General features: G+C 44.7%; 1 protein-coding gene across 6 annotated transcripts in view; it reads left to right on the top strand.

The window, feature by feature from the left end:
* LOC306764394 (extracellular matrix organizing protein FRAS1-like) overlaps positions 1 to 17713 on the top strand; it is a 623368-nt gene extending 605655 nt beyond the window's left edge. For 4 of the 6 annotated variants that reach the window (XM_079251555.1, XM_079251556.1, XM_079251554.1 and 1 more), the window contains 9 exons: positions 2851 to 3065; positions 3474 to 3624; positions 9384 to 9491; positions 9656 to 9815; positions 13996 to 14112; positions 14203 to 14369; positions 14453 to 14658; positions 15340 to 15486; positions 15956 to 17713. In XM_079251555.1, coding sequence (XP_079107681.1) covers positions 2851 to 3065; positions 3474 to 3624; positions 9384 to 9491; positions 9656 to 9815; positions 13996 to 14112; positions 14203 to 14369; positions 14453 to 14658; positions 15340 to 15486; positions 15956 to 16531 — 1847 coding nt within the window. In that variant the 3' untranslated portion in view covers positions 16532 to 17713. Of the gene's footprint in view, positions 1 to 2850; positions 3066 to 3473; positions 3625 to 9383; positions 9492 to 9655; positions 9816 to 13995; positions 14113 to 14202; positions 14370 to 14452; positions 14659 to 15339; positions 15487 to 15955 lie in introns of those variants that run through there. The other 2 variants (XR_013771548.1, XR_013771547.1) reach the window with 2 other exon arrangements.
* The last annotated feature ends 4559 nt before the right edge of the window (positions 17714 to 22272 follow it).

Here is a 22272-nt window from a genome sequence, read left to right as displayed (position 1 = left end):
CCCTCGGTTTCTTTTCAGCACTGTAGCCAGGCTTACTAGGAGCCGGAGCGCTGTGGAGCCATGTATTCCTTTCTCACTTAGCTGTGATGATTTCATGTATTTTTTCAGGAATAAAATTGATACTATTAGAGATCAAATCCACAATATTCTTCCTTCTACCTATAATGTTGAGCCTGTTGTGGTCTCCGAAGCATCCTTAGAACCAGGATCTGACTTGTGTCTAAATAGTTTCTGTCCTGTCCAACCCTCTGAATTAACTAAAATAATAGCTTCATCTAAACCATCCACCTGTATCTTAGACCCTCTCCCAACGAGCCTCTTTAAGGACATTTTCCCTTTAATTAATACATCACTACTAAATCTTATCAATATGTCTTTAGTGACAGGATATGTACCACAATCATTTAAAACTGCTGGAATCAAGCCTTTACTCTGGATCCAGAGGTGATAGCAAATTATAGACCTATATCTAACCTCCCGTTTATGTCCAAAATTCTGGAGAAAATAGTTTCAGCTCAGCTACATGCCCACCTGAGCAGAAATAATTTATGCGAGGAGTTTCAGTCAGGATTTAGAGCTCATCATAGCACTGCGACAGCATTGGTGAAAGTTACTAATGACCTTCTTATGGCCTCAGACAAAGGACTTGTGTCCGTACTTATCTTGCTTGATCTTAGTGCTGCATTTGATACAGTCGATCATAACATTCTGTTACAAAGACTAGAACAGGTGATTGGAATTACAGGTACAGCGTTAAGCTGGTTTAAATCATACTTATCTGATAGACTTCAGTTTGTTCATGCAAATGACAGGTCCTCCTCCCAAACTACAGTAAGTCATGGAGTTCCTCAAGGTTCTGTACTTGGACCAATACTCTTCACGCTATATATGCTCCCTTTAGGCAAAATTATTAGACAGCATGGAATAAACTTTCATTGTTATGCAGATGATACTCAGATATACTTATCCTTTAAACCAGATGAAACAAATCAGCCCAATAGGCTACAAAATTGTCTCATAGACATAAAGACTTGGATGTCTAGAAATTTTCTCCTCTTAAACTCAGATAAGACTGAAGTAATTCTCTTTGGATCTGAAAAACTCAGAGCTAAATTTTCCGGTTTTGTAATGAACCTGGATGGCATTACTTTAGCTTCCAGTGCTACAGTGAGAAACCTTGGAGTAATATTTGACCCTGACCTGTCCTTTGGTCCACATATTAAGCAGGTTACTAAAACAGCCTTCTTTCATTTACGTAATATAGCCAAAATTAGGGACATTCTGTCTCAGAGTGATGCAGAAAAACTGGTTCACGCTTTTGTTACTTCGAGACTAGATTACTGTAACTCTCTACTACTGGACTGTCCTAAATATGCCCTGAAAAGCCTTCAGCTGATCCAGAATTCTGCAGCCAGAGTCCTGACCAGAACCAGCATGAGAGATCATATTTCTCCAGTTTTAGCCTCTCTTCATTGGCTGCCTGTTGAATCTAGAATAGAATTTAAAATCCTTCTCCTTACATATAAAGCCCTCCACAACCAGGCACCACTATATATCAAAGACCTCATAGTTCCTTATATACCAAGCAGAGTACCCCCCCCTCCCCCCATAACAGTGTTGCATCATTAACATGTATGTCTCCTGTCTCAGCAGGTCTCCCCGGCCGGGAGTAGCAGTTCCTGTTGTCTGTTGTCTTTCTGTCCTCTTCCTCCCACACAGCAGAGGCAGATGGCTGCCTGTCCTGAGCCGGGTTCTGCCGGAGGTTTCCTTCCTGTTAAAAGGGAGTTTTTTCCCTTCCCACTGTCGCCAGTGTGCTTGCTCAGGATGGGAGATTGAGTTGGACTCAACTCAATCTGTTGGTTTCCTTATATAGGCTGTTATGAATTGGCCTTCATTATGTTTTCCCCTCTGTCTGTAAAGCGTCTTGAGATGGCATTGCCGTGATTTGACACAATTTAAATAAAGTTGAATTAAATTTCATTGAATTGTCACAGGGCACTTTACATACACGAATCAACATACACATAATTTCAAGCCAATTCATACATTTCCTATAATAGAAACCAGCTGATTGCATCGAGTCATGACTTGGATCCAATCCCCCATCCTGAGCTGCACGAGGCAACAGTGGGAAGGAAAAAACTCCCCTTTAACAGGAAGAAAACCTCCGGCAGAACCCGGCTCAGGGAGGGCAGCCATCTGCCTCGACTGGTTGGGGGGGAGAGGACAGGAAAGACAGATCAACATGTACAACTGCACTTATTCAGGAAGACCTGCAGAAAAAAGGAGAAATAAGTTAGAGACGGCCATATTGGCATATATTTATACATTAATATATTAGAGAAATAGAGCGAGGTACTTCTCAGTGCATCAGGTAACATCCCCATTGCTACATAAGTAATGGATGGCTAGACTACCCATAACTATAAGAGCAATGAGCAGAGCCTGGACAGTTGGGTCCCGTACATGCAGACTCCAACTCAGGAGATGCTCATATCCTAACTATAAGAATCATGGAAAAGGAAGGTTTTCAGCTCCATCTTAAAAGTGTGGAGGGAGTCTGCCTCCCGAACCCATGGTGGGAGCTGGTTCCATAAGAGAGGAGCCTGATAGCTAAAGGCCCTTCCTCCCATAGTACTCTTTGAGACTCTGGGAACCACCAGTAAACCTGCAGTCTGAGAGTGAAGATATCATAAATTGTGAAGGCAGAGCTATAGCACCACAGAGAGGAAAAGGGTGGGTCATTCAGGTTGTATTTGTGCGCAATTTCCAGGCTCCTCCTTCTGAAGTTTTGCTGTAATAATTCAAGTGAGTTTATCTTTTTCTAGTAAATACAATATTGTTCCACAGAGTCCGGATTCCTCGATGATGTATCTTATGACAGCATCTCTCTGGGACCGGGTTATGACCGCCCATACCAGTTTAACCCCAATGTTCGTGAAGCCAAAACCATACAGTTCTACAAGCATCTGAATCTCAAAAGCTGCATCTGGACCTTTGACGCCTACTACGACATGACGGAGCTAATTGACGTCTGCGGAGGCACTGTCACAGCCGACTTTCAGGTGTTTATTACCATTGAAAGCCCCTTCTTTCACATATTTAATAAAACTTTACATTATTTCAAGACATTCCTGTTGGTTTAGCAGATAAAAAGAGCTTAAAGCTACAGTTATTGAATAAGCTGACTGACATGGTTTCATCAGCAGCTTTACATTGGGTTTAGAATCACATGTCAAGTTTGATCTGTTATTTAAAGTCCCAACTTTCAGCAGTTTCCTAGGTAGTGCTGACAGAAGAATAACAAAATCTGGATGTAATGTGACTGATAGAGGCATCAGTAGCTGAAAATGTTGAATGTATTTTTTATCCATGTCCAATGATCACGATGGCTACAGGTCTCAGTGTTTGCTAATATTCCCAAGAAAACCTCTAATTGGTCAAAACATTGAATCTTGCTCTGGTGTTTCTAGGTTCGAGACTCGGCTCAGTCCTTCCTGACTGTACAGGTTCCTCTGTACGTGTCCTACATCTACGTGACGGCCCCGAGAGGCTGGGCCTCTCTGGAGCATCACACTGAGATGGAATTTTCCTTCTTCTATGACACAGTGCTGTGGAGGACAGGTCAGATGCTCATTAACATAAATGACAGGATTATCTTACATTGGCTTACAGGAATACATGTATGATTCTTTCTTCATGGAATGACTCAATCATGTGGGGTACTCTGTTTAGTCACCCTGTCACCCTGTATGAACTAGGATTTTCTACCAAAATAAGTGAATGCAGAAGAGGTTTGTCCCTCTTTCAAAACTTCATTAAGTCTTAGCATGTTAGATTCAATTTAAGAATATTTCCAAGTGTTGGAAACATTCTTAGAAGATCTTCTTCTGTACTGACATAAAGTGTCACAGTTACAGCAGATCCATTATTTCAATCTCCCGTTCCATCTCATCATGATGAGAATCTCCCGTTTCACCTCATCATCATGAGAATCTCCCGTTTCACCTCATCATGATGAGAATCTCCCGTTCCACCTCATCACCATGAGAATCTCCCGTTCCACCTCATCACCATGAGAATCTCCTGTTCCACCTCATCACCATGAGAATCTCTTGTTCCACCTCATCACCATGAGAATCTCTTGTTCCACCTCATCACCATGAGAATCTCTTGTTCCACCTCATCATCATGTGAATCTCCCGTTCCACCTCATCACCATGAGAATCTCTTGTTCCACCTCATCACCATGAGAATCTCCCGTTCCACCTCATCACCATGAGAATCTCCTGTTCCACCTCATCACCATGAGAATCTCCTGTTCCACCTCATCACCATGAGAATCTCTTGTTCCACCTCATCACCATGAGAATCTCTTGTTCCACCTCATCACCATGAGAATCTCTTGTTCCACCTCATCATCATGTGAATCTCCCGTTCCACCTCATCACCATGAGAATCTCCCGTTCCACCTCATCACCATGAGAATCTCTTGTTCCACCTCATCACCATGAGAATCTCCCGTTCCACCTCATCACCATGAGAATCTCCCGTTTCACCTCATCACCATGAGAATCTCCCGTTCCACCTCATCATGATGAGAATCTCCCGTTCCACCTCATCACCATGAGAATCTCCCGTTCCACCTCATAAAGATGAGAATCTCCCATTCCACCTCATCACCATGAGAATCTCCTGTTCCACATCATCACCATGAGAATCTCCCGTTCCACCTCATCATGATGAGAATCTCCCGTTCCACCTCATCACCATGGGAATCTCCAGTTCCACCTCATCATGATGAGAATCTCCCGTTCCACCTCATCATGATGAGAATCTCCTGTTCCACCTCATCATGATGAGAATCTCCCGTTCCACCTCATCACCATGAGAATCTCCCGTTCCACCTCATCATGATGAGAATCTCCCGTTCCACCTCATCAAGATGAGAATCTCTCGTTCCACCTCATCACCATGAGAATCTCCCGTTCCACCTCATCACCATGAGAATCTGCTGTTCCACCTCATCATGATGAGAATCTCCCGTTCCACCTGATCACCATGAGAATCTCCCGTTAAACCTCATCATGATGAGAATCTCCCGTTCCACCTCATCATCATGAGAATCTCCTGTTCCACCACATCACCATGAGAATCTCCCGTTCCACCTCATCATGATGAGAATCTCCCGTTCCACCTCATCACCATGAGAATCTCCCGTTCCACCTCATCATGATGAGAATCTCCCGTTCCACCTCATCAAGATGAGAATCTCTCGTTCCACCTCATCACCATGAGAATCTCCCGTTCCACCTCATCACCATGAGAATCTCCCGTTCCACCTCATCATGATGAGAATCTCCCGTTCCACCACATCACCATGAGAATCTCCCGTTCCACCTCATCATGATGAGAATCTCCCGTTCCACCACATCACCATGAGAATCTCCCGTTCCACCTCATCATGATGAGAATCTCCCGTTCCACCTCATCACCATGAGAATCTCCCGTTCCACCTCATCATGATGAGAATCTCCCGTTCCACCTCATCAAGATGAGAATCTCTCGTTCCACCTCATCACCATGAGAATCTCCCGTTCCACCTCATCACCATGAGAATCTCCCGTTCCACCTCATCATGATGAGAATCTCCCGTTCCACCACTTCACCATGAGAATCTCCCGTTCCACCTCATCATGATGAGAATCTCCTGTTCCACCTCATCATGATGAGAATCTCCTGTTCCACCACATCACCATGAGAATCTCCCGTTCCACCTCATCATGATGAGAATCTCCCGTTCCACCTCATCACCATGAGAATCTCCCGTTCCACCACTTCACCATGAGAATCTCCCGTTCCACCTCATCATGATGAGAATCTCCCGTTCCACCTCATCATTATGAGAATCTCCTGTTCCACCACATCATGATGAGAATCTCCCGTTCCACCTCATCACCATGAGAATCTCCTGTTCCACCACATCATGATGAGAATCTCCCGTTCCACCGCATCACCATGAGAATCTCCCGTTCCACCACATCATGAGAATCTCCCGTTCCACCTCATCACCATGAGAATCTCCCGTTCCACCTCATCATTATGAGAATCTCCTGTTCCACCACATCATGATGAGAATCTCCCGTTCCACCTCATCATGATAAGAATCTCCCGTTACACCTCATCACCATGAGAATCTCCTGTTTCACCTCATCATGATGAGAATCTCCCGTTCCACCTCATCACCATGAGAATCTCCTGTTCCACCTCATCACCATGAGAATCTCCCGTTCCACCTCATCACCATGAGAATCTCCCGTTCCACCTCATCACCATGAGAATCTCCCGTTTCACCTCATCACCATGAGAATCTCCCGTTCCACCTCATCATGATGAGAATCTCCCGTTCCACCTCATCACCATGAGAATCTCCCGTTCCACCACTTCACCATGAGAATCTCCCGTTCCACCACATCATTATGAGAATCTCCCATTCCACCACATCATGATGAGAATCTCCCGTTCCACCTCATCACCATGAGAATCTCCCGTTCCACCTCATCATCATGAGAATCTCCCGTTCCACCTCATCATGATGAGAATCTCCCGTTCCACCGCATCACCATGAGAATCTCCCTTTCCACCACATCATGATGAGAATCTCCCGTTCCACCTCATCACCATGAGAATCTCCCGTTCCACCTCATCATGATGAGAATCTCCCGTTCCACCTCATCACCATGAGAATCTCCCGTTCCACCTCATCATGATGAGAATCTCCCGTTCCACCTCATCACCATGAGAATCTCCCGTTCCACCTCATCACCATGAGAATCTCCCGTTCCACCTCATCACCATGAGAATCTCCCGTTCCACCTCATAACCATGAGAATGTCCCCTTCCACCTCATCACCATGAGAATCTCCCGTTCCACTTCATCACCATGAGAATCTCCCGTTCCACTTCATCACCATGAGAATTTCCCGTTCCACCACTTCACCATGAGAATCTCCCCTTCCACCACTTCACCATGAGAATCTCCCGTTCCACCTCATCACCATGAGAATCTCCCGTTCCACCACTTCACCATGAGAATCTCCCGTTCCACCTCATCACCATGAGAATCTCCCGTTCCACCTCATCATCATGAGAATCTTCTATCAGAAGATGATTCACTGTGCTCTTAAAGGGATGACCATGGTCAGCAGATATACTCAGATAGGCTCTGGTGGTTAAACAAATCCATGTTGGCGCCAAGGGGTCCGATATGAGATCAGAACCCCCACCGTCCCACCACCCACACACACACACACACACACACACACACCTCTCCTCCTCATCCTCTCATGATGTTTCCAGCAGATTGTAAACTTACCATGTAAAAAATGAAAAGCTGAAATGGAGACTCATCAGAACAGTTTTTTCATCTTTACTTGACCAGTTTTGGTCATAACTGCATGGAAGGAGGACCTAATTGTAGATTGAATAGAATACTGAAGAGTTCTTTTACCAAAGGGAAAGTCTGAACAAGGAAGTTCTCAGAACGCACAAGTTCAAGTCAGGCAACATGATTTGAAGAAATTTCTTTTTATTTATGTGATATTTGTTTTTTAATTTTTGTTTAATTTTATATTTAACCTTGACTGTATTTTTCACTTTTATTCTATTTAATGATTTAATGTCAGTTATAAAACAGGCACTTGGAGAGCTTGAACCCGGTAGGGATTCAGAGTACGGCATTAGACTGGTTCAGGTCATACTTGGTGGATAGAATCATGTGTGTGAGCATCGGTGGCTTTGAATTTGTAACTGCTCCGGTGTCTTACGGGGTTCCACAAGGATCAGTTTTAGGGCCTCTCCTGTTTTCACTGTATTTGCTGCCATTAGGGTCCATCTAATGGTAGGTAAAGAGATGCCATGCAATGACATGGCATCTCTTTCCACCTATATGCTGATGACAGCCAGATATATCTACCCCCAAAAAAGAAAGATGCCTACTTTCTCACACTGCTATTTACATGCCTCCATGACATCAAGGAGTAGATGGCCTTAAATTTTAATGAGAAAAAGACATAGGTTGTAGTGTTTGGGCCAAATGGCTTCTGTGGCCCCTCCCCAGTTGATATGGTTCCCTTGTCCAGCTTCTTAAAACGTGCTGTAACAAACCTTGGTTTTAAATTGGACAGTAATTTTAAACTGCATGGGCAATTTAAATTAGTGTTAAAGTCAAGCTTTTTTAACCTTCATCAACTCACAAAAAAAAGTCATTCATAACCACCCCACAATTTGAGACAGTAGTTCATGCCTTTATCACTTCAAAGCTGGAAGTTTATCTGAGGGTTCACCAGTCGTCTCTCTTGTCTCCAACTGGTCCAAAATGCCGCCGCTCGTCTCTTGGTTGGAGCACGTAAAAGGGAACTGATTACACCAACTTTAGCATCACTTCACTGGCTCCCTGTATATTTTAGAGTTCATTTTAAAGTTCTTTTACTTGTTTTTAAGTCCATACATGGCCTGGCCCTTCTGTACCTCTGTGAGCTGCTTACCCCATACTTACCAGCCCGGTGCCTCAGATCTGCTGATCAGCTCCTTCTAGAAGTCCCGAGGTCCGAGTGGACAGAGCATTTGCAGTTTCTGCTCCAAAACTGTGGAATTCTCTGCTGCTACAAATTAGAGAAGTCACATTGCTGCCAACTTTTAAAACACGTCTAAAGACCTATTTTTTGATCTTGCATTTTATCCAGTTTGAGATTCTGCTTTTTATTCTCTCTGTACTGCTTCATTGTTTTTTGTTTTAATGTTATAATGTCTTTTACTTTTGATTGTGTTTATTGTTTTATCTTTTATTCCTTTAAAGGGGTGCTATTATGGTATTTTGAGTGTTCTGAGCTTTCTACAGTGTTACAGTGTTGAATCCTCATCAGACATGTGAACAACACTGTTTTTTTATCACCTAAACGCATGTTTGAGTTTGAGTTCCAGCATGCTCACCATTCGGTTTCCATGGCGATGAAAAACGCGTCGTTTTAGAGAGTTTTTTCTACTTGGAAATCCTTGTGATGTCCTGGGGCACAAGGTTCGGTGATTGGTTACCTTCTACTCGTTAACAAGAAATAAAAATAGATTAGCCTGAAATGCACATAATAGTTCCACTTTAACTTCTATTGTTATAGTCTCACTGCATGTCTTTAATGTTCAGCACTTTGTTGCACCTGGTGTTTTGTGAAAGTGCATTATAAATAAAGTTGAGTTGATATGTAGGATGTGGTATGTAACATAAACATTTAAGAACCCCTGGTCTTCTCGAATATCTACAGAGTCGTAATTCTAAACAGAATTGCACTTTTCCTCAATTTATGTCTTGAGGTGTTTGGTGTCTGCAGGCATTCAGACTGACAGCGTCCTCTCTGCCAGGCTCCAGATCATCAGGATCTTCATTAGAGAGGATGGACGGTTGGTGATTGAGTTTAAAACTCATGCAAAGTTCAGAGGTTAGTTTTACTCCGATACAATCAGTGTTGTGTGAGAAGAACTCTTTATAAATCCCAGCTGATGGACTTTTAGATAAAGAGTAGTAAATATAAGAAGCACCACTCTCCAACATTTGTCTTTTCCATCAAACAAAATACATTTCTCTGCATGTTTATCCTTCCAGGACAGTTTGTCCTGGAGCATCACACTCTACCTGGCCACATGTCACGCCTGATGGCTCCTGACCACCTGGGTGGCATTGAGTTTGATATGCTGCTTCTGTGGAGTGCTCAGACCTTTGACTCCCCATACCAGCTGTGGAGGGCTACAAGCTCCTACAGCAGGTAAGAGAATCAAAAACAAGAAACCTAAAACATTTGTGGTTGTAGCTTTCAGCCCTGTAATTCCACACAGCTCAAAAAATAAAGCGAACACCTAAACAACACGATGTAACTCCAAGTCAACCAGACTTCTGTGAAATGGAACTGTCCACTTAGGAAGCAACACTGATTGACAATCAGTTCCACCTGCTGTTGTGCAGATGGAACAGACAACAGGTGGAAATTACAGGCAACTGGCAAGACACACCCAATAAAGGAGTGGTTCTGCAGGTGGAGACCACAGACCACTTCTCAGTTCCGATGCTTTCTGCCTGATGTTTTGGTCTGAATGCTGGCGGTGCTTTCACTCTAGTGGTAGCATGAGACGGAGTCTACAACCCACACAAGTGGCTCAGATAGTGCAGCTCATCCAGGATGGCACATCAATGCCAGCTGTGGCAAGAAGGTTTGCTGTGTCTGTCAGCGTGGTGTCCAGAGCATGGAGGCGCTACCAGGAGACAGGCCAGTACATCAGGAGACGTGGAGGAGGCCGTGGGAGGGCAACAACCCAGCAGCAGGACCGCTACCTCCTTCTTTGTGCAAGGAGGAACAGGAGGAGCACTGCCAGAGCCCTGCAGAATGAGCTCCAGCAGGACACATATGTGGATGTGTCTGCTCCAACAGTCAGAAACAGACTCCATGAGGGTGGTATGAGGGCCCGACGTCCACAGGTGGGGGTTGTGCTTCCAGCCCAACACCGTGCAGGACGTTTGGCGTTTGCCAGAGAACACCAAGATTGGCAAATTCTCCACTGGCGCCCTGAGCTCTTCACAGATGGAAGCAGGTTCACACTGAGCACATGTGACAGACGTGACAGAGTCTGGAGACGCCGTGGAGAACGTTCTGCTGCCTGCAACATCCTCCAGCAGGACCGGTTTGGCAGTGGGTCAGTAATGGTGTGGGGGGGCATTTCTTTGGAGGGCAGAACAGCCCTCCATGTGCTCGCCAGAGGTAGCCTGACTGCCATTAGGTACCGAGATGAGATCCTCAGACCCCTTGTGGGACAATATGAAAGGAAAATGAAAATGAAAAATACTTTATTAATCCCCAAAGGGAAATATTGTAGTATATAATAATAATAACTAGAGGAGGTCTTGTTCCGGAGGCTGATGGCTGCTGGCAGGAATGATCTTCTGTATCTTTCAGTCTTACATCGGACCTGAAGAAGCCTCTCACTGAACACACTTTGTTGTTTCATCACTGTGTTGTGGAGAGGGTGTGAAGAATCCTCCATCATCTTCATCAGCTTGTGCAGCATTCTTCTTTGGACAATCAGCTCCAGCGGCTCCAGAGTTACTCCAAGCACAGAAGCAGCTTTCTGGATCAGTTTGTTGATTCTCTTCAAGTCTCTGGTTCTGATGCTACTACCCCAGCAGATGCTGCAAAGCTGACTGCACTCTCCACAACAGACTTATAGAAGATAGGTATATAGATATATGATGGCATCTTCAACCCCAAGTCCATTGCGATATGCAAACTGGAATGGGTCCTGAAAGGTGTTTACTTGCTTGTTGAGGTGAGCCAGTAAGAGTCTCTCCAGGACTTTCATGATGTGAGATGTCAGGGCAACTGGTCTGTAGTCACTTGGTTCAGCTGGTTGTGTTTTTTTAGGCACTGGAACAAGGCAGGAGGTTTTCCACAGCACTGGGACTCTATTTTGTCTCAGACTGGTGTTGAAAAGGTGCTGCAGAATCGGACATAGTTGTTTTGAGCAGGTCTTGAGAACTCTGGGACTGACACCATCTGGACCTGCAGCCTTGTTCTGGTTCAGTTTCTCAAGTTGCTTCATAACCTGATTGCAGGAGACAAACAAGGTGGAGATCTCAGGATGTCCTGATGTGGAGGGAGATGAAGCTGTGTTCTGGTCCATGACTGAGCTGCAGGGTGACAGATTGGAGGCGTGACAGGAAAGCAGTGGGCTTATGGAGGGTGTGTGGTCTGTTGGGCTGGAGGTAGGGGGTGAACTGAACCTGTTGAAGAATATGTTCAGCTCATTAGCTCTGTCCAGACCTCCATCAGGCTGGTCCCCCTTTAACTTGAAGCCGGTGATCTTCTTCATTCCAGACCACACATCCCTCAGGTTATTCTGCTGGAGCTGACTTTCTAACTTCTTCCTGTAGTCCTCCTTGCACTTCTTAGTTTGTGTTTTAAGTTGTTTTTGTGTTGCCCTCAATAACTCCCTGTCTCCATCCCTGAAGGCTTTCTTTTTGATGTTCAGCAGCTTTTTCAGGTCACTGGTGATCCAGGGTTTGTTATTGGGGAAGCACCTCACTGTTCTTGTTGGGACGATGCTGTCCACACAGAAGTTGATGTAATCTGTCACACACTCAGTCATGGCGTTGATGTCGTCTCCATGAGGTTCACAGAGGACGTTCCAGTCTGTAGCCTCAAAGCCTCCTCTAAGAGCATCTTCAGCTTCAGCAGACCAGATTTTGATAGTCTTTGTGATGACTGGTTGCTGCTGAACGATGGGCTTGTAGGTGGAGGTGAGAAGAACCAGATTATGGTCAGATCTTCCTAAAGGAGGCAGGGCAGAACAACTGGATCCATTATTCATATTTGCATAAAATAAGTCCAAGATCTTATTTTCTCTGGTGGAGCAGCTGACAAACTGCTGGAATGTTGGTAGAGTTGCAGAGAGGGAGACGTTGTTGAAGTCTCCGGAGATCGCCATGAATGAGTTTGGATGCTGTGTTTGTAGCCGAGCAACGACGGAGCTGATGACGTCACAGGCTGTGTCTGGTGCGGTACCAGGTATTATATAAACCACTACCAGAATAACACAGGTAAACTCTCTGGGTAAATAATATGGACGGAAGCTCACAGCTAACAGTTCCATGTCCCTTGTGCATATCTTCTCCTTGAAAGTAACATGTCCAGGATGACACCAACGCTGGTTAACCAGCACTGCAATTCCACCACCCTTTAGCTTTCCGCTGTGTTGTCTACTGCGGTCTGCACGGACCGTTTTAAAGCCCGGTACAGACACATTACAGTCAGGGATGTGTTCATGCAGCCATGTCTCGGTGAAGTACATAATACTGCACTCTCTGTATTCTTTCTGACACCTTGTTAGCATCTCGAGTTCATCCGTTTTGTTAGCTAGCAATCTCACATTACCCATGACGACAGTCGGGAGAAATGATTTAAATCTCCATCGCTTTTTCCTCTGTCTGACTCCCGCTCTGCATCCTCTTCTCTTTCTTTTCAACTCCATCGGGATTTGATGTGTTGTTTCGCTGATAATCCTGATTTATGAGAGTTTAATCAGTTGATCCTGATTGTAAACAAGTCTTTCGTTGCCATGGAGACTCATAACAAGTCTTGAAAGAGACAAAAGTATGCAGAAAAATCTTCCTTGAAGCACACCCTCCAAACCAGCATGAAATCCTCAGAAAAAAATACCTAATTTGAGGTTCTATGTGAGAGTTTCTACTTTTAAAAAAATCCAAATAGCAAGTCAGAGCTACTCCAATTTGCTGCCAACAGACAGTGGAATCTATATGCTGGTGCGGTTGGCCCTGGGTTCCTCCTAATGCAAGACAATGCCAGACCTCATGTGTCTGGAGTGTGTCAGCAGTTCCTGCAACACCAAGGCATTGATGTTATGGACTGGCCTGCCCGTTCCCCAGACCTGAATCCAGCTGAGCACATCTGGGACATCATGTCTCGCTCCATCCACCAACGCCAAGTTGCACCACAGACTGTCCAGGAGTTGGCGGATGCTTTAGTCCAGGTCTGGGAGGAGATCCCTCAGGAGAACATCCACCGCCTCATCAGGAGCATGCCCAGGCATTGTAGGGAGGTCATACAGGCACGCGGAGGCCACACACACTACTGAGCCTCATTCTGACTTGTTTAAAGGACATTACATCAAAGTTGGATCAGCCTGTAGTCTGTTTTTCCACTTTCATTTGGAGTAGAACTCCAAATCCAGACCTCCATGGGTTGATATGTTTGATTTTCATTGATAATTTTTTTATTTTGTTGTCAGAACATTCAGCTATGGAAAGAACAAAGTATTTAATAAAATATTTCATTCATTCAGATCTACAACGTGGTACTTTAATGTTCCCTTTATTTCTTTTAGCAGTGTACATTGTGTCATTGTGTGTACATTTGGGTTTTGTATTTTCTTGAAAAGAAAGGACTATTCTGGAGAATACACCGTCTTCTTGATCCCCTGTACCGTGCAGCCCACTCAACCCTGGGTCGACCCCAGTGACAAACCTCTGTCCTGTACGGCTCACGCTCCAGAGAAGTATGACTTGCATTCATAGTTTAGACATAACTTGAGTGGATTGTAGTAGCAGACATTTCAGTTCAGAACCATGTTGTCGCCTTTCAACAGGTTTCTGGTGCCAATCGCCTTTCAGCAGACCAACAGGCCTGTTCCGGTGGTTTACTCTCTCAACACAGAGTTCCAGCTGTGCAACAATGAGATGGTGTTTCTGATGGACCCATCTGCCGCTGACATCTCCATGGCTGAGATGGACTACAAAGGAGCATTCTCCATGGGTAGGAAAATGCATTGAAAAAATGAGGACAATGGTGTAGAACTAGAAAATATTTGTCAGTCCGTCCCTTTGACACCCCTGCAGGTCAGACTTTATATGGCAAAGTGTTGTGGAACCCGGAGCAAAACCTGAACGCAGCCTACAGACTGCAACTGGAGAAGGTTTACCTGTGCACTGGAAGAGATGGCTACGTGCCCTTCTTTGATCCCACAGGGACTTTGTACAATGAGGGGCCACAGTATGGCTGCATTCAACCCAACAAACACCTCCAACATCGCTTCCTGCTGCTGGTATGTTTATAGATATATGTAATGTATCTAACTTGGATCTGCTTTAATGTTTGCAAAACCCAAACACATAGCACACCCAGGGCTGAAACAGTTATTCACATAGCTCAATGAGAAAATGAGGCAGATTATCCTTTTTTTCCTCAGTGTTTTCACACTAATAGTTGTCAGTCGCACAAAATGGTTAGATGCTATGTTGTTTGGGCAAGTGTTATTTCATGATAGAAATCAGAGAACAATCAGGAAAAAGGTGAAAAATATTTTACAAAACTTAATACTACACTATATTCCAGTTGTAAAAGTTATTTAGTTTTCTGCATTAAGACAACAGTGCTGCAGCCAGTTAGATATCCAGTCCTCACAGCAGGAAAACACAAGCTAATGTTTAAAGTTATTATTTTAATGTAATTAGGCGTACTTGAGACATTTTTTTTTTTATAACTCTTGTGTATGTACTGTCCATACCAGCTCAGCTAGTCAGGTCTTTTACACAGAATCACTGATTTCAAAATGGTTTACTTGTCATTGCATCTGTCTTGCAGCTACAGTTGAGTGATAAAGTAGATGATGCTGTTAAACTCATTTTCGTAGCCTCTGTCTTCAATGCAGCTGGGAGAAATCCTCATTTTTCTGATTTCCATTTGCTATGGTTCTGATTATTGTCTACCTGTGTTTCATCTGCAGGATCGTAAACAGCCAGATATTTGTGACAGGTTTTTCCATGATGTTCCCTTTGAAGCTGATTTTGCCTCAGACATCCCAGAGCTGCAGTCCATGACGACCATGCCAGGTGTGGATGGCTTCACAATGAAGGTCGATGCGCTCTACAAGGTCTGTGGAATCACAAAATACCTCAGTTACTGTTTTGGACTTTAACATTTAAGACGCCAATAAATCTCCAGCGCCCAGAACACTATCGCTGATGTCATCACTTTTTCGGGAAACAGTCGTGTATAACTCTAGACATATGACCTTTTAGATGTTCAATAGACCTTTTCTGGACATTTATATCTCATTCAGGAGGTTTACAATTCAGACACAACATGTAGTGTTTATTCAGACTCTAGATGGTAAATCCACAATGATCCATGATAATGCCATTATCTATCACATCTTCATTACCATCACTACGATATACGGTATATATATATATATATATATATATATATATATATATAGGTTTGGAATTTTAAGGGTTAATCACATAAAATGTTTAATTGGGCCATAATAATTAGTTTTTAGTAGCTCATTTAGCTACAACTAATATTTTCTTTCTAATTTTTCTTTCTGGTATTGACAGGTGGAGGCAGGGCATCAGTGGTACCTGCAGGTAATCTATGTGATCAGCCCAGAATCGCGCTCCAACCCCAGGGTCCAGCGCTCAGTGGTCTATCAGCTGAGCCGCTCCAAACGCGACCTTGTGGATCACAGTGGTCAGCTGACACTTGATGAGTCGCTCATCTACGACAATGAGGATGATCAGGTGAAGAATGGCACCAACATGAAACCGCTTCGCCTTGAAGTCAGCCCCTCTGCCACATTTAATGCCCACGTGGGCAGTTCTGTCGGCGGCGGAGTGGGTGCCATCATGCTGTTGGTCTTGGTCCTGCTGGTCTCTTGTTTCCTGTTCCGTCGCTGCCAGCGTGCCTTCACGACAAAGAGCAAGAGCTCTGTGAAAAGCTATGAGTATCCGCTCAACACCAAGGTGGAGGTGTGCATGGACAAGTGTGTGGAGAAGAATTTCGGCACTGGGCACTGCACAGTAAGAAACATCAACATCAACCGCAACCATGAGCCCACCAACAAGACCAAAGTAAAGCAAGTCAACCTGGAGGTGAAACTCCAGAACAACCTCAACGATGGCACCGAGGTCTGAAACCCTGAAAATGAGGAAGTTTAATAAGATAAACAGGTATTTTTCTAAAACAAAGTTTGTTCTTAATGTTAGAAAATGTATTCTTATAACACATTAACAAGATAAAAAGGGAAGTGGACAACCTCAGGAACAACTGGGTTTAACAACCAAATCATCTGCATTTAACCGTCCCAACACCAATTTCAGTTTTACTTGACATTCTTGGAACTTTTAGCACCAAAAATGATTAAAGTTAGCTCAGACAGTGGTGATTGTTGGAACAAAACATACTTTTCTCTGCTGTATCAGGTCATTTCACTGCTTTAAATGTTAATACTGTGTGGAGTGGTAGCTCATGTTGAGGTGTTTTCTGCAATACCACTTCAGAATTAAAGCAGGAAGAACTTCTAGCCACTTCTGCATCAGCTACTGCTGCTTCTAACTCTTGTTGAAAGTATTAAGCACTAACAGTGTGCTGAGTGTAAATAACAAAAATGAACGATACATCAAGTGCAATTATGCCACAAATCAGTAGTCCCTCCACTATGATCTGGAGCTCCATTGGTTTTTTTTTTATGTATTTAAGACATTTTTACTCATGTTGAACAGAGGTCAGTTTTTTTTTTGCTCTATTCTGAAAGTTGCCAATATTGAGTGCCATGCAGTGTTTTTATTTTTCATGCAATTCAAAGCAATTCATCCAAAGTAACTGTTATAGTGTGGAAGGGTTCATAGTGTAAATCTCCATGCAGTTGAAAAACATGAGACACAAAAGGTCCCATCCCCTTGGCTCATTTTTGACCTTATTATATTTCTAATGAAAACAGAAATTATGTATTTTACGTCTGCCTGCCTTTGTTCTGTCCAAACAAATGCAGTCTCCTCATTTCACATCTTACATTGTTTTGGGTTCATCTATGCATAATGTTGCCTTCTTATAACGTATTATATTACAAGACAGCTACTGATGATAACACAGTCACTGTATTTTTATGTCCAACACTGGCTGGAGAGTAGTGCAAAAGTAAAAACTTTGTACTCATATGAGATGTTGATGTGTATCTTTTCTAATCCCACCTTCTATTCTTCTCCACTGTGTGCCTATTAAACAAGACAATGATGTATTGTGGGATATATAATTATATTTTTGGTGCTATAACGAGGCAAAAAAAAAAAAACTTAACTAGAAACAATGCTATTAGTGTAATGCCTGTATTTGGTGCCTCTGTTTTAAGTAATAAAAACAAATGTGAAAAAGGAAATACATCATCTTTGTTGCGTTTTTATTCTTCCATTTAGGCTTCACTTTTTACCACTGGAGATTGCTGCTTGGTGCCAGCTAGCTTGTTCAGCTAGTTTTGTAAGTTTTTCATGGTGTCTAATGATATTGTGTCAGATTAAGCAGAAAATAGGGTAATCAAGTCATTAGTGTGTCTGGCACAATTTGTGACTGTCTTTCTTCCTAACCCTAGAGCTCACAATATGTGCCTATCTAGTAACCAGTATCACAGCTGCAATGGCTTCAAAGTTATTTTTGTTTGTGATATCTAAAATGTTTAAGTTGTTCCTGAATGCATCACCTGACCGTAAAATGGGAGTGACCAGCTGTCTTCAGGTAAAATATTCTCATAGTTTCTAAGGAAGCTGAAGGTGTTGGTGAACACATTCTGGTTGATACGAGTATTGGTCAAGCCTTTTTCTCAGGATCTTAACAATTTATTTAAAGGCAAAATTGTTACAAATGAGTTTGTACAAAAAAGTCGCTCAAACTTCGTTCACATTGTGGGTTAACTTTTTTGTATGTGAGTAGGTAGAATGGACTTACTAAATAATATAACTTTTGAATATTAAAAAATGCAGTAAAATTGACATGAGCTCTTCTCTGTGCCCCTCCCGTCCCTGCTCTCTGATTAGCCCCACCTGTGTTTCGTTACCTGCCAGCTGCACAGCATTTCATGATTACCTGCCTCTGTATTTAAGCCCTGCCTTTCAGACCCCACTTTGTCAGCTTGTCTGCAAGCCAGCTCCTGTATCCTGACTGTCTACCTACACCTACAACTCCTGCCTGTGAACCCGGACCTGTTCTGATCGCCTGCCCTGGTAATGAGACCCCCCGACCTGCCTTCTGTTGAACTACACTGTCTACTGCCTTACCCTTGCCTGTACTGCTGCTCTGTACTTTTCCGTTCCAGTCCTACTGTCCTCGGTTCCTGGACCAGGGAACTCCTGTACAACTTAGCTTCATCCGCTACACTGCTCAGTCCTCTGGACCCTCACCCTTTTCCACCTAACATTCAATAAACTGTTTAAACGTGTCGCCTGTGTGGTCCTCGTTCTGTCTGGTCTCTGACAATAATGGTCTGATGTTGTCCATATTTATTTCTGTATGTGCTCAAATCTTGGAGAACCAATTGATCATTTGTTTTTAAGATGTCAAAGAATACGGCACTGATTGTGACATCACGTCCGCTTGGTAACCCAGACAGTAGACATGGGGTGTTTCTTAATTCAGGTTCTGCACGCTTCCAAATGTGGATTCATCGGCCTCATGCGTCATAGTGGCGCCAAGTGCTGTCTCAATTCGGGGGGTTAGGGTTAGGAGCTGCCCGTGTATATAAGAATCTGACTTGGGGCCCACATTTTCATCTATTAGACGGGGTTATGAATTCCAGAATTGGAATTTTCACGTACCAGCAGGGGGCGACAGAGACCGTGTTTTTGACGGCTTAGATGAGAATCTGGAGTCAAGGGCAGCTTTGGCAAGGGAGTTGTGATTTTCGCGCAGTTTTTTTCTTCGAATTTGACTTTGGCCTGTAGATCCCGGTAGAGGCCTGTGAGTTGATTGGGCCTCTGCAAAATTGCAGTCCCCTGACCCACGGCCTCTGTGCTAGGGGGCGCCAAAGGTGCGAACGATGGACCATTTGAAGGGCTGTATCACAGGACCGGAAAGGAGTTTTGGGATGGGTCCAATGGATTTTGGCAATGCTCTAAGGCCCCTCCAAGACACAATCACCGGCTGGGGCCCAGAGGCCCCAAGGGCCAAGAAAGCGACCCTAATTTTGGAGTTGGGGTTGGGGGGGTCTGGAGACTCAGGGTTTGGGCCATGGGTAGTGCTCCTTGAGGGGGTCTCGCTCCCCAAAAATGAAGGCTGTGGGGCCCTCGGTCTAGGAGCTAGGGGGCGCCAAATAGTTGGCAAAATCGGACCTTTGAAGGGGCACATCTCGGGACCTGGAAGGAGTTTGGACTTGGGGTCAATGACTCTGGTTTGAGGCCCCCAACAACATATTAGAAGTTGGACAAATTTGTTTTTCTGCCCTGTCCCTCAACATGGTCTCAGGGCCTTGGGACCTTCATCCTTTGTTTTCTTCATGGACCAAATTTGAGGTACCACACAGGAAGTGTCCAGAGCCCTGGGATTGGAGATCCTGGTAGTGCCTTGTGAGAGGGTCTCACACTCCAAAAATCAAGGCTCTGGGGCTGTTGGTCTCAGAGCTAGGGGGCACCAAAAGTGCAAAAAATGGACTTTTGAAGGGCCATATCTCGGGATCAGGAGTTTTTGGATGGTTCCAATGGACCCCTGCAAGTTTGCAAGTCCCCTCCAAGACCCGACCACCAGCCGGGGCCCGGGGCCTCTAGGGCCCAGATCCTAACCCTAATGTCAGGTTCAGAATCAGGTTTACAGGGGTGTCTGGGAACCCGGGCTTTGGGCCTCTGGTGGGGCCCTTAGTCTCAGAGCTAGGGGGCGCCAAAAGTGCAAAAAACAGACTTTTGAAGGGCCGCATCTCTGGATTGGAAAGGAGTTTTTCCAATGGGTCCTGTGGGCCCCACCAAGGCTCGGAGGCCTTTCTGAGAACCACCTGTGAGCAGTGGCCCCAGGGCCTCTGGGGCCCAGATCCTAACCATTAGATCAGGGTCAGCATTGGCTTCTCAGCATTGCTGCTCACTGGAATTTTTTAAAGAGTCCAGAGCCAGGCAATGTAAATAGATGGAAATGTGTCCTGCTTCCAGATTTCAATCTAGGAATGAAGGCCTTCCATCGATGAAAATCTGGAACACTTCCGGCCTCCCTGCCTGCTGGGGGCACTGATGAGTTTTGCCCTCCTTCCATATTTCAATATATAAATGAAGGCGCTTAATAGATGAGAATCTGGAAGCTAGCCCAAACCTTAGCTAGCTGGCTAACCAAACTGGTCATGGCCAATAAGCCCCTTGCCGTGGCTTGCTCTTGGCTCCTGAACATTAGGGGGTGTTGGTTATTTCCTGTACCCAGATCCGCACCTCCAACACCCCACCAGCAGGGGGCGCCTTGGGTTTCTTGTACTGAGGTCTGCAGCACCAGCCTCCCACCAGCAGGTGTGCACCTTTACTTCAATTCCAGCAAGGCAGACCAAGCAGTTCCTTTTCCTCTTTGCCACACGAGCACATGGTCAGAAGGCAGCAGGTGACCACAAGCAAGGTGAGAGCTACTTTCATCAAAGTTAGACGGGTCAACCAGGAAAGCGGTCAGACAGTCAAGGCCAGCGAACAGTGAGGCAAGTTTTTTTTAAGAATTTTGATGTGATGGTTTGATGCTTTTTGTAAGAATTGCTGGCGGGTTAGCCTGTGAGCTAATGAGCTAAGTAATGATGTAGATTAGAATATGTCCTGCTTCCAGATTTCAATCTATAAATGAAGGTGCTTGATAGATGAGAATCTGGAAGTGCAGTGCACCTCACACCCTGCAGGGGGCAGCGTCGAGTTTAGCCTTTGGGCCTCCGCACCTGCAGGGGGCATAAGTGAGTTTGTCTGCTTCCAGATTTCAATCTATTAGAATGGAGCAATATAAATAGATGGAAATCTGTCCTGCTTCCAGATTTCAATCTATAAATGAAGGCTGTTGTGTTAAAGATGCCCTTCTGCTCCCCCAGCACTATGAGTACTGAGACCTCACCCACCTCTTCCTACCACCCCTCCTCAAACTCCTCCTCCAGCTCATCCCTGTCAACCACCACAACCAGCCTGGACAGCTTAACAGAAGAGGATAAACGCAGAGAAGAGGACACACTCCTGCTGGAGACCGGCAGCGTCACCACAGAGCCTCCGCCGTCCTACTCGTCTCAACAATCTGACATCTCAGAGGGTGACTTTCAAGACTGTGAGGAAAAGCCCAGCCCGCCCCCCCTTCGGCGGGAGACAAGCTCTCCCAACTTTAAAGCGATGGGGGACCATACAGCTGCCTTGCAAGGTAACCGAGACGAGTTCATCCTCAACCCCAGTGATCCCGCCTGATGAGGAATGCTCATCCCCAGCGGACATGGAAGGAGGCAGCGAAGGCCTTGCTTGCCCCCAACGAGAGATGACCCCCTTGCCCTGGAAGAAAAAATTGGTGAAGGAGCCTGGCCTGCATGACAATGACCCGGAAGAGGATGATGAGCGCACTTTCAGCATCGATGGGAGCCACCTTGTTAAATTGTCAGCTCCGTGCTAAAAAGTGCTCATTTGTGTTGTCCTTATTCTTTTATATATGTAAGAAAGTTTTGGATATTTAGCTGTGCCTGTGTGACCAGCAACACATGTGTGAAAAAAGTTTTAAATAAAAAAACATTTGCTAGCAGCGATGTTTGACTTTGGCGACACTGAGCAAGTGCAAGCGTCCCAGCCTGCAGGGAGCACAGGTGAGTTTGTCTGTTTCCAGATTTCAATCTATAAGAATGGCCCATATTAATAGACGACAATCTGTCCTCATTCCACATTTCAATCTATAAATGAAGGCCTTCCGTAGA

The sequence above is a fragment of the Telmatherina bonti genome (assembly GCF_933228915.1).
Source record: "Telmatherina bonti genome assembly, chromosome: 13".
Taxonomy (NCBI): Eukaryota; Metazoa; Chordata; class Actinopteri; order Atheriniformes; family Telmatherinidae; genus Telmatherina; species Telmatherina bonti.
Note: the sequence above shows the minus strand (reverse complement) of the source record. Positions and strands in the feature narration are given on the sequence as shown.